We start from the raw sequence: 11,755 nt of genomic DNA, 5'->3' as shown, positions 1-11,755 counted from the left end.
CATCCCTCAGATTTTCATACTCATCAATGGAGATCAGGCCACTACTTTTATGAATATCAGTCTTCATAAGGATGCCAATGGTGAAAACTATCAACCCAAAAACAAAAACGCACTTTTTCGCAATAACCCACATGCAGAAATCTAATTTCAATCACATAAACATTCAATGCCTTCGGATTTCTCGAGAAAATTCAGATGAATTTGAAACGAAAAGAAAACTCTGTTTTTTTTCTCGAAATCAGCCTAATTAAATGGATTCAAAAACCAGAAAACAAGAAAAGACTCAGACTTTTTGACAGCCGATGGTGAAGAGAGAGACGACAATAGACCCTGGCCGCTGCCTATCTTGCGTCTTCTAGGGTTTACATGACATTATTAGCAGAAAATAGAACTGTAATTTTCAACCCAGTCTCTCTACAATATAAAATTTTCACTTTTTAGACATAAATCGATTTTGGGCTTCTCTGCCATTATTATTATTATTAAGTAGTGGGGTAAACTGAGCGATGATGGCCCAATAATGCGTAGCCCAATTACACGATTCATCTACACAGACATGGTCAAAGCAGGGTCTGGTACGGTGACTACGGTTCAGTATAAATGTTTGAAAATGGCACCGACTGCGAACCAAACTTTTTCTGTGCGCTTTGGAAGGTGAGGCCATGGATTCAGAGGCGAGAAATCTGTTGATGGTTCTTTTAATCTTAACTGCGATCTTCACATGTAGTGTTGAAGCTTGGACTGGTGAGATTCATGGCAGGGTTGTCTGTGATGTCTGTGGTGATTCTTCTATTGGACCTGAAGATCATGTTTTAGAAGGTCTCTCTCTTTTCTTTCTTCTCTAGTAATTACTTTCAGTGGGTTTTGCATTTTGATTTGTAGTTTTTGGTGGGTTGCTGAGTTTGTGTTTTTATCTATGATGATTCTCTTCTTGGTCATCATCTCTAGTAATCTGATTGGGGTAGGTCAATTTTGGTAGAGCTGACTCAGTTAGTTTATTTGCAGAATTTGAAGTGGGTTTTACTTTTTTATTTTAAATTTTTCATGTGTTGGTAAATGATTGTGGTGGAAGTTCTTGGTCTTTGTAGGACAGTTTTGTGGACTTGTTATGAGTACGATTAGATTATATTTGTTCAGATGATAATTTTAACTTAATTGAGGTCATTTAATTAAATTTACGGGACATCTGAATTTGATAGAGGAAAAGAAGATTTTGATTGAGAGGTTTTTTCCTCAAAAAGGAAAAGATAATAGTTGACCCAATTTCAGAAGAAATTAGGTAACAACATCCTGAATTAAATCACATGTTCTGATAAGAAGTAAATATGAATCAATTGGAACAGATCTTCTGATAAAAACAACTTAATGTTTGTATCTTCTGATCTGGTTCGATCAGCAAAGGGAGAGAACACGAATTAAGCCCTGAAAAGCTAAGGCTTTTCGCGTCACTCAAAGACAATATTGCTAAAAGCTTGTATTCTTGTCTGGTTGTTTGTGCAATTTGATCGGTTTTATAGAGTAGTTATGCACTTGTAATGTACTTCAAAAGGTCTTCCATTATAGAGTAGTTATTCTTGTCTAGTGTTAGTTAGCTAGAAATATGCATATAAGTATATTAGAGCAAGGGCCTGTCATGAAGGTTTCTGAAATGATAAATGTGATTTGCATCTTGGTACAAAGCATCAAAAACTAAACTTTTTGTTTCCCAGTATTCTGAATGAATGAAGACATGCCATTTTCTAAGACCTGAATTCTTATAGCAAGCTCTCAAAAAAAGGTAGCTTAGTATCATTATGATGCCTTCATCGATTTTCTTAGAACAGCTAACTGATGGCTAGGAATTTGAGGTAACTTGGATATATAATTGCTCATAATTGACTGTTATCCATACGTAGACGAACCTGCATAGATGATCTTGCTGATATTCAACCATTCTTTTCCATGATTGTTTCTTCTGAATAGAAGATAATTATCAGAAAGAATTTCAGGCTGTAATAGTTGTACTAGTAACTTGATTGTATCACTTCCTATCTTGATGTTGACGTTAATCATTTCAAGTCAGATATGGGTGCTAGCCAGATGCTAACAATACTCGGACATTTAAAGGTCTGTGATTAGGTTATTAATTCTTGCCTGAGAGAGGCAGTTGATTGCCTCGTAATGTTTCAGTTTATAGTTTTCTGTGTTTGCACCGGTTCCTATAGCAGTTCTTCTGGTTGGGAGCTGTTATGATAGATTTGGATCTCTCCGGTTCAAGAACTTGAAAGAGAGAAGAGAAACGGGAGAAAAATGTATATGAGCTATTTTCGAAGAGAAAATAATTTTGTGTTTGCCATCAGGTAGAAGCTTGTAGAAATCTGGTGAAAATTGTATTGACTTTTTTTGAGAATTTTGTCTGATAATTAGTCAATATGAGTTAAGTTCTTAAATAGTATTTCTGATATATTTTTGAGATTTATATAAAATAGTTATCGGTGCACTTGTTTCTATTCAATGAATTACAAAAGGGATGGCTTAAAACTGTCTTGATGCAGGAGCTGAGGTTGCTGTTCTTTGTATTACAAAATCTGGTGAAGTTCTCAACTATCAGGCCTTTACAAATGCAAAGGGAATATATACAGTAGCGGAGACAATGCCTGAGAGTGATCGTTGGGATGCATGCCTGGCACGACCTATCAGCAGCTTCCATGAACACTGCACCCACCCTGCAGAGGGCAGTGCCGGAGTCAAATTCACTTATAGCCGCCTATCTGGCAATTTTCACACAGTCAGACCCTTCGTGTATCGACCTGCCAGGTTGCCAACCTACTGCATTTGAAGCCTTGTATATATTAATCTAAATTCTTGCTTAGACAAACGGGACAGAAAAGCATAGCGAAGTATAGTGGTACTGGATCTTGTCTGTAATATGTTCTAGTTTCTTTATATCCAAACTGGGAATTTCTCCTTACCCAGGTCTAAACTAAAGGTTGTGGTATATGAAGAATTAAGAGTAATACAAGAAACTACTTATAGATGGTGCTACTGCCTAAGTTTCTCTTCTTTTTCCTAGCCTGAACTTCTTCTCGAACACTAATTGACCCAACCATGAACTGTAAATAAACAGAAAATGTTGTTGTATGATTACCAACTATGTTGAAAATTTCAACAGTTTTCATTTTCCATGAAAATGGCAAAATGGTTTCTTTTTTCTGGGATCAACTGAGAAATAACTGCTCATCCCCTTCATCGTGTGCAAGCAACTGAAGCCCACCAGGGGTAGCCCGGGACATACATATAAGTGCTCATACCTTCACTAATTAATCGATTTCCAAAATGCTTGAGTAGTTCCAAAAAAATCTCACTTGCTCATGAATTTATCTTGATTCAGGATCTTTAATCTTGAATCAGGATCTTTTATTTTGACCTTGATCTGGTCAAAATATGTGAAATTTTTTATTTTTCATGGAGGATTAGCTCCGGTGACTAATGGTTTGTGGCTGATTGATATTGCAGACAGTCATTTAACTATTGCAATTCTTTCTCTCGTAATAAGTTACATGTATATAATTAATTAAGATACTGATTATGATATAAAAAATATCTTAAATGTTTATAAAAATGAGTCTGCAAGAACTAAATGAAATCCTAACATCATCATGTCATGCTCAATTATTTCTTAACATGCTATGTTAAAATGAAACTAAATTGATCAAGATAGCTCAAAATATATATGTATATATATATATATATAAAATAAATTTTACGTAAATCGGTAATTTTTAAATATATTATAAATATAAATACACTAATAACAAATGAGAGTAGAATTTTGTTTAATACACATGAGACTAGAAATTAGAATAGAAAGAAGGTGCCCGAGGATGTAATATAACCAAAATAACCCTCGAATATGGCTATATTTATCTGCAATAATGAGTACTGGGTACCATCATTATACCTATAGTACAAATGTCTGGCTGATCAATCTTGTAAATTCTTGTTTGTCCTTCCTGATTCCCCAGATGCAGGAAAACGGCTTCGTCTTCATCAAGCATTTGCTAATCGTCACCCCTCCATCATTTTCCTTCCACCCCTTCAACTTTTCTAGAACTCAACCCTATTTTGCTCATTTGCCAAGAAACAAGAGAAGTGACTTTGAATGGACAAGAGGTTGATTTGATATGTTCATGTTGAGTTTCTCCTTTAGAGCATATCTTGATCAACAATGGATGAGAGTAAAGGAAGAAGCTTGGTCCAAGAAAGAGAAGAGTTCATGGTAACAGTCTTTGGAGATGGTAATCCGGTTCAAAGAACAGCGCGTTTTCTTCAACCCACTGGGACTTCCATGGATGGACTGGTAGCCCAGGTTCCTTCGCTATCTCCTTCCTCTCTATTTCCTGCGTTTCAGTCATCAAAGTTGCGGTATTTCAGTGCCTCATTTCTGTCTTGGCAAGTCCCAACAGAGACTTGGCAATTATGGGTGGATATCTTGCATCCCAAGTATGAATCTGTTTGGAAAAGAGCTGGTATCCATGAAGCAATCATGAGTTCTAGGTACAGTATATGGAGAGATACTAGGCTTGTTTCTGGTTTGGCAAAGAAATGGTGTTATGAGACTAATACATTTGTATTCTCTTGGGGTGAAGCAACACTCACTTTAGAAGATGTGATGATTTTAGGAGGCTTTTCTGTTCTGGGTCTTCCTGTTTCTTTCTCTGGGCCGTTAACAGAGATAGAAGTGAAATTAAGAAAAGCAAGGTCTCAACTTTGTAAACCATCAAAATGGATTAAGAAGTTCATGCAAAGTGGGAGTGAAATTGAGCATGAAGCTTTTCTGTCTCTGTGGCTGGCCAGATTTGTTTTCCCAGAATCTAAACAGACAGTGGAAACAAGTGTTTTCCCCATTTCAGCCCGTTTGGCTAGAGGGGAGAGGATGGCTCTGGCTCCTGCAGTGTTAGCTAACATTTATAGGGATTTGAGCCTTTATACAGGAACCCTTGTTGATTCCACTTCCATTGAATCCAGTAGAGATGGAGAAGAAGACCATTTCCAAGGACTCAAGCCTTGGTCTCCTCTTCAACTGGTTCAACTCTGGGCATGGGAAAGGTTCCAAGAATTGCAGCCAAAGCCTAATGAAATCAGAGATGGTGACCCAAGAGCAGCTAGATGGGATAAAGTGAGATGTTTGAAACGTCGGAAGGTGCAAATGGATCTGGATTTTGCAGGTGATAGTTTTCACTGGCGCCCTTATGCTTCACTTGTTGATAACTGGTTGTTTCCCAAGTTCTACAATGAGAATCAAGCGTGGGTATGTGTTGAATCAGGAATGGAGGAAGAGCTACTTTCTTTTGCTTATTGCTCGAGGGTTTGTGAGCTTGTTGGGCCTAGATGTATAAAACAGTATCTCCCACATCGAGTAGCAATGCAGTTTGGGATTGATCAGGATCTTCCCTTTCATGTGGCTCGATGTGCTGATACTCATGAAATTGCTTGGAAAAATTACACTAGGCCATTTGGTGTTCAAAAATTATATATACCATCTAGATTCTTTGAGGCTGGTGTTACAGTTCGATACAAGGGGTGGTGGAAGCAGTCAGTGATGAGTCAACTTGATGTTATGAAGGGTGTTGTAGTCAGAAAGAAAAGATCAACTCTTGTTCCATGGGTTTTAAAAGAAAACGAAGAAGATAACAATGGTGGTGTTCCTCTTAGTTTTCCCCCCAAATCAGATAACCATGGTGATGTTCCTCCTGGTTTTCCTCCCAAAGCAGATAAAAAGGATGATTTTCCTCCTGGGTTTCCTCTCAAATCAGGTAACAATGATGATTTGCCTCCTGGGTTTCTATGTGTTTCAAAGGAAAACAACACAGATAACAACGGTGATGTTCCTCCTGGTTTTACTCCCAGATCAGACAACAATGGTGATTTCTCTCCTGGATTTCCTCCCAAAAGTAAAATGGTTAAAGATGTCTACTTGGCTTCTGCTACACGACAATGTGAAGATACGAGTAATACAAGTCAAGCTAGTCAAATACCAGATGATGGAGAAGGTAGGAAAATGCTGTGGTTAATTGAGGCAGTTGAGAAGACTGTGGAAGCCAAAGGGAATAAGGAAGAAGCAGCAAGATCCATGGAAAATGCAGAAGGAAACAGAGATGAAGATCCACTTTGTACTACAGAGAAGTTGGAGGACAGAAATGGAGAAGATAACATTGATGGGACTGATTTGAATCTGATATTTGAGCTTGAAGCTCGTGTTGCTAGGCTTGAGAGGATGTTGCCTGAGATTAAGGATGCAAGAATGAAGAACAGGTATGAGAAGAAATGTAAATTTTCTTGAGCTAATCTAGACTTGTGCAAGAATATCATGCACAATGGTATACACCATTATGCTGCTGCCTAAATCAAGTGGAGACTGTTGGATTAAACTTTTAATATTGGAGTTACATGTTTGGTATCTAAGAATTTCTTCAAATAAAATCCCACTAGAAAATTTAGACATGTAAAAGTTCAATCAGTTGCACGTTTTAATTAACTACTGATAATAAGTTACTGAGCATGATGTTCTCCTGAGATCTTATTCCAAGAACAGTTCATTTCAATAAGAACTGCATTTTGTATTAAGTAGCAAAAATTTATCTTTTCTTTTTGAAAATAAAGTTATTGCACATATTTACATCTATATATATATATATATATATTGTAGGCGTCGGTGTTTTCATGTACAGACAACCGTGCATGTGCAAAGCCACCCTATATATGTGTGTGTGTGTATATATATATATATATATATATATTATTGATTTAGATATCATGCAGAGTTTTTAATGTCCATTTATTTTTTTTAAATAGATAAATTTAAATAAATTGATATCTAATTTTTATTAATATCAATTGATACGCCCACATGATATTTAGATCAATAAAATAATCTTATGTATTAATAAATTTGATATATTACTTAAATTAACGATATTACAGTCAATAATATTTAATAGAAACTTATTTAAATGTAAATTAAAATAGAAATTAATTTGAAGAACTTATAAAAATACAAGTTCCAAATCATTATTTTAGCATGTAATTTGCGATTGTTTTTGTTTAGTTTCATTTAGTTGTGTATGTTTTATGAAACCACATATATATATATATATATATATATATAACAATCAAATAATACTTCCCATAAAAAGTGTTACAACCATTGTCTCTTCCTATACCACCTCATGAATGATTATGGAGAAATTAAATGCACACAATGACTTCTTCAAGTTTCAAGCTTTCTCGCCTTTAGAGTTTTGATGCTGCTTTCCTTCTTTTCTCCTCGTCATCTTCCTCTTCCTCTTTTGCAGAACAATGGTGAGTAAATTCGTGTATCTCTAATCACATATTTGCTTAAAGTTGCTTGCTTTTTTCCTTTGCTTTCTTTTGTTCTCAAAATATATTATCGTCACCCCAAACCTTGGCGACCAACAATGGAAGAACCAGCCTTGGGAAAAGAAAGAAAGAAAATAGATGATCGTACCACTTTTCGGAGAAAGAAATCTGATTCTGAGAACAGCCCGTTTCATCGAAAGAAGCAGAAGTTAAAGGATTCTTTTACCGGTTGGTGGTGGCCAACTCAGGATTGGCAGTCACGGGTCGATCTCCTAAGTATGAATTTGTTTGGAAAGAAGCTGGAACCCATGAAGCAATGCTGAGTTCGACTTACAGGATCTTAAGAGACCAGGAGCTTGTTTCTTCCCTGGCTGAAGAATGGTGTCCGGATACTAACACGTTTATCCTTCATTGGGGAAAGCTACCGTCACTTTGGAAGACTTAATGATTTTGGGAGGCTACTCCATTTTAGGCGACTCTGTATTCTCGTCTGATGAAGAAATGAAGGAGTTTGAAGAGAAATTAAGAGAAAAAAAGATTGAAAATTCAGAGCGGTTCAGATAAAAAAGCTAGGCTAACAAAATGGATAAAGAAGTTTATGGGAAGTGGAAATGAAACCAAGCAAGAAGCTTTTTTGTCTTTGTGGCTGGAAAGATCTGTTCCCGGAATCTGAGAAGATACTGAAGACATCTGCGCCTTTTCCGATGCGGCACTTGCTCCTGCAGTTCTAGCTTGGATTTAAAGGGACCCGAGTCGTTTAAAAGAAACCCATTACCAGGTCGACCAAAATCAGTAGAAACGAGGAAGATGATGACCGTGCGGTAAGACAAAGATTCGGTCTTTTCTCTCCTCTGATTCGACTTTGGAGATGGGGGAGAGGTTTCAATAGTTGGTGCCAAAGCCTAATCCGATAAACAATGGTGAACTCAGAGCAGCTCAATGGGATAAAATCAAATGTCTGAAACATCAGAATTTGCGGTTGGCTTTGGACTAACTGGCGGTAGTTTCCATTGGCGGCCTTACGATTCAAAATTTCATGAAGAAAAGGGAAAAATAGGTATCTGTTACAGATCCTTCGAACATATAATTTAGCAGTATATTTGCTTTGTATGTGTATATTTGATGATGGTTTTACCAAAATTCATCCTGGTGCAGATAGAAAATTCTTAAGATAATCTTTCCTATTAACAGAATTAGTTGTAATCTGATATACGCGGGATGGTTGTAGAGATCATTTATAGGCATATATGACTTATAATACAGTATTTTCCAAGGTCTTTATAAAATCTGAATGTTTATCGTCCTTTGTTGTTATTTATATATATATATATATGTATATATTTGTATGAAACTATTCAGAAAAATATCCCATATTTGGTCCTTGAAATATAAGATAGGTAGCTTCCTCGAACAGGGAAAAAAAGAAAATAAGATGGGTAGGCAAACGAATTTCTCGGCCTCTGAATATAGCAAATTTGTGTAGCCAAAAATAAAAATTAATTTAATAAATCTGAATTTGACCAGATCTCCTCTCCTATCCGAGTTCATTGGATTAGGAGGGGGGAAAGAAAAAAGAAGGGAAGAAAGGAAAAAAAAAAAAAAAGAAAGAAAGAAAGGAAGGAGCAAATATTTTTTGCAAAAATTTCTTGTTTCTCCTGAATGACCATATTGGTTTTGGTTTCTTTCAGGGTCAATCTTTTTTTTTTTTTAACTCAGCAAATCCAACCTTCCTGAATTGGGTGCCTTTGATCTCTCATCAAGTTTATAGTTTTCTGCAAGATTTATTGTTGGGGTACTTTTAAAAGTGTTATTTTCCCAGATTTCGACTGGAGAAAACAATTCAAGTTTTTGGGTGTTTGTTGAATCCGACGATGATTAGAAGGAGATGAAAATGAACTGTTTTTCATGTTGCATTTCAGCTGAAGAACAAAGCAGAAAATCTTTGAAGAAGAGCATTAAGGACTATCATGATACCAAAACTTTAGCTTCATTTGCTAATATCTCCTTCAAAACTGGTATCAATCTCTTCTTTTTCTTCTTGTTAATTTGCATTATTAACTCTTATTTCTATATTATCTTCCCAGAAAGGTCTGGTTTATCTTCTGAATGGCCTTTCTTGAATGCTTATTCTTCGGAGAAAACGTACCGTACCTTGATTTACAGGAAAACAAAGTGTTAAGAAATGTTTCACCACATGAATGATCCATGCATGGAAGGACTTTTTACTATAATTAATCTTTTACAAAATTAAGAAAAATCCTAACCTTCCATATATCCTATAAATAAATTTTCATGATACTTGTGAACAATGCATCGTTCCTATTGGATTTTCTGTCATTTGATAGATATACTTGTATAAAAAAATTCGAACTGTTCTTTTGTCTATTAAAGATTGTGATATCAAGATATGAATGTGATTAGCAGTTTTTGAAGAAACTTTCTTTTAATTCCAGATAGCAGCAGACGAAGATATATAGCTGCAGAAGTAACAAAACTCGGAAAAGGGAACATAACAGCTCAGATTTTCACATACCGCGAGCTGTGTGCTGCAACTAGGAATTTCAATTCTGATAATCAGCTTGGCGAAGGGGGATTTGGGAGGGTTTACAAAGGGTTGATTGAAGAGAAGAATCAAGTAAAGTTCTTTTTTTTTTATATTCTTGTTCCATGTAATTTAAAAAACAAAAATGGAAAGGGTTTTTGTAAAAACAGGTATTAATTTATATTTTGATTTGTTTATTACATTCAGGTCATTGCTGTTAAACAACTTGACAGGAATGGATATCAAGGAAACAGAGAGTTCCTTGTAGAGGTTCTAATGTTGAGTCTTCTTCACCATCCTAACCTTGTCAATTTAGTTGGATATTGTGCTGATGGCGATCAAAGAATATTGGTGTACGAATACATGCCTAATGGCTCTTTGGAAGATCACTTGCTTGGTATATACGCTAAAATTTTATTGTTCTACATTATAAATTTCAGCTACGTTTCGTAAAAGTACAGTTTGAATAAGTGACTCAATTATTTAACGTTTGAAGTTTGTAAAATGAACTAAGTTAAATGGGATTTGGTCTTTTCAGATTTAGATCCAAATAGGACACCTTTGGATTGGGCTACTAGAATGAAAATTGCAGAAGGTGCAGCAAGAGGACTTGAGTACTTACATGAAACAGCAGATCCTCCAGTGATATACCGTGATTTTAAAGCATCAAACATACTGTTAGACGAAAATTTCAATCCTAAGCTCTCTGATTTTGGTCTTGCAAAACTTGGTCCAACCGGGGGTAAAACCCATGTGTCCACCAGGGTGATGGGCACCTACGGCTATTGTTCACCAGAGTATGCTCTCACCGGCCAGTTGACCTCAAAATCTGATGTCTACAGCTTCGGTGTTGTGTTTCTCGAGATGATTACAGGAAGAAGAGTCATTGACCATTCAAGACCAACAGAAGAGCAAAACCTGGTTGCTTGGGTATATAACACTTATTATTTTCTCTCTCACACGAATAACAACTCTAGAATTCTAGACATAAATATCTTCAATTTCACAACTATAAATTTGTATCATCACCCGACAAAAAATGAATTTCAAACAGATCATTGATTGCCAATTTTGTTCAAAATATGTCTGATAAGATCTCTAAACGCGAGAAAAGATGAAACATTTTATACCAAGCACATCAGTAATTGCCACAAGCCTAAATATTTTGGTCATATATTTGTTGTGTTTATGCAGGCAACACCATTGTTTAAAGACAGGAGGAAGTTCACTTTAATGGCTGATCCATTGCTGGACGGTAAGTACCCTATAAAGGGTCTGTACCAGGCACTTGCCATTGCAGCAATGTGTCTGCAAGAAGAAGCTGATACTCGACCAGTGATGAGCGATGTCGTAACAGCTCTCGAGTATCTAACCAAAGATGGAGGCGAGGCGGGCCCAGAGAATAGCATAAATCAAGCTTCTCCAAGTGCAGCTGATAGACATAGTGGTGGAGAGAATGAAATTCAAGAGCCTTAAACATATTAGCCAGATATTCTTGTTTAGGTTTAAAGAAAGAAAGAAAGGAAGTGAGAGAATCTGGGGGGGGAGAAATTCTCGATCATGTCATTGTTCACTTTTGTTTTACATAATATTGACTTCCCCCTTCTGGTTTTTTGTGTGGATTTAGTTCTTTTTAAGAGGATGGTCAAGGCTGCTGAGATTATTTCTGAAAGGAAAAATTTCATCCTCCATAATCTGGCAAATTTCTTTGCTTTGTAATCTTGTTTATTTGTAAAAAAAAAAAAAAAAAATACTTCAAGTGTAAATATGTTACTTTTATTATTATTATTATTTTTTTAAAAATGTGAGAAATTATTTTCCAACTTATGTTATATTTTCACTATTATTTTTTTA

The 11,755-nt window shown here is 35.9% G+C and overlaps 3 protein-coding genes and 1 non-coding gene across 5 annotated transcripts; 3 read left to right on the top strand and 1 right to left on the bottom strand.

Annotated features, from left to right (window-relative positions):
* Positions 1–74, bottom strand: LOC148266506 (small nucleolar RNA R21). Its single transcript, XR_015818864.1, has one exon. It is a non-coding gene; the product is annotated as a small nucleolar RNA R21 (small nucleolar RNA).
* Positions 75–587: 513 nt separating this feature from the next.
* Positions 588–3,024, top strand: LOC110810966 (Pollen Ole e 1 allergen and extensin family protein). The gene is made up of 2 exons (XM_022037293.2): positions 588–819; positions 2,535–3,024. The coding sequence occupies exons 1-2, from the start codon at positions 663–665 to the stop codon at positions 2,816–2,818; spliced, it is 441 nt and encodes a 146-aa protein (XP_021892985.2). The 5' UTR covers positions 588–662; the 3' UTR covers positions 2,819–3,024.
* Positions 3,025–3,869: 845 nt separating this feature from the next.
* LOC110810941 (uncharacterized) lies at positions 3,870–6,616 on the top strand. 2 transcript variants are annotated; one of them, XM_088218566.1, is made up of 2 exons: positions 3,870–5,795; positions 5,890–6,085. In XM_088218566.1, the coding sequence occupies exons 1-2, from the start codon at positions 4,208–4,210 to the stop codon at positions 6,051–6,053; spliced, it is 1,752 nt and encodes a 583-aa protein (XP_088074692.1). In that variant the 5' UTR covers positions 3,870–4,207; the 3' UTR covers positions 6,054–6,085. The 2 variants fall into 2 exon arrangements, with proteins under 2 accessions (XP_088074692.1, XP_021892952.2); XM_022037260.2 differs by having other exon boundaries at positions 3,874–6,616.
* A 601-nt stretch (positions 6,617–7,217) lies between these two features.
* LOC110810932 (putative serine/threonine-protein kinase PBL23) lies at positions 7,218–11,423 on the top strand. The gene is made up of 6 exons (XM_022037250.2): positions 7,218–8,416; positions 9,279–9,374; positions 9,813–9,994; positions 10,109–10,298; positions 10,440–10,831; positions 11,096–11,423. Exons 1-6 carry the CDS (start codon positions 8,314–8,316, stop codon positions 11,375–11,377), a joined length of 1,245 nt encoding a protein of 414 aa, XP_021892942.1. The 5' UTR covers positions 7,218–8,313; the 3' UTR covers positions 11,378–11,423.
* Positions 11,424–11,755: the final 332 nt, after the last annotated feature.

Source organism: Carica papaya, chromosome 4, assembly GCF_054855325.1.
Source record: "Carica papaya isolate Zhongbai chromosome 4, ASM5485532v1, whole genome shotgun sequence".
In the NCBI taxonomy this organism is placed as follows: domain Eukaryota; kingdom Viridiplantae; phylum Streptophyta; class Magnoliopsida; order Brassicales; family Caricaceae; genus Carica; species Carica papaya.
The sequence above is the reverse complement of the archived record's forward strand: the minus strand, read 5'-3'. Positions and strand labels throughout refer to the sequence as shown.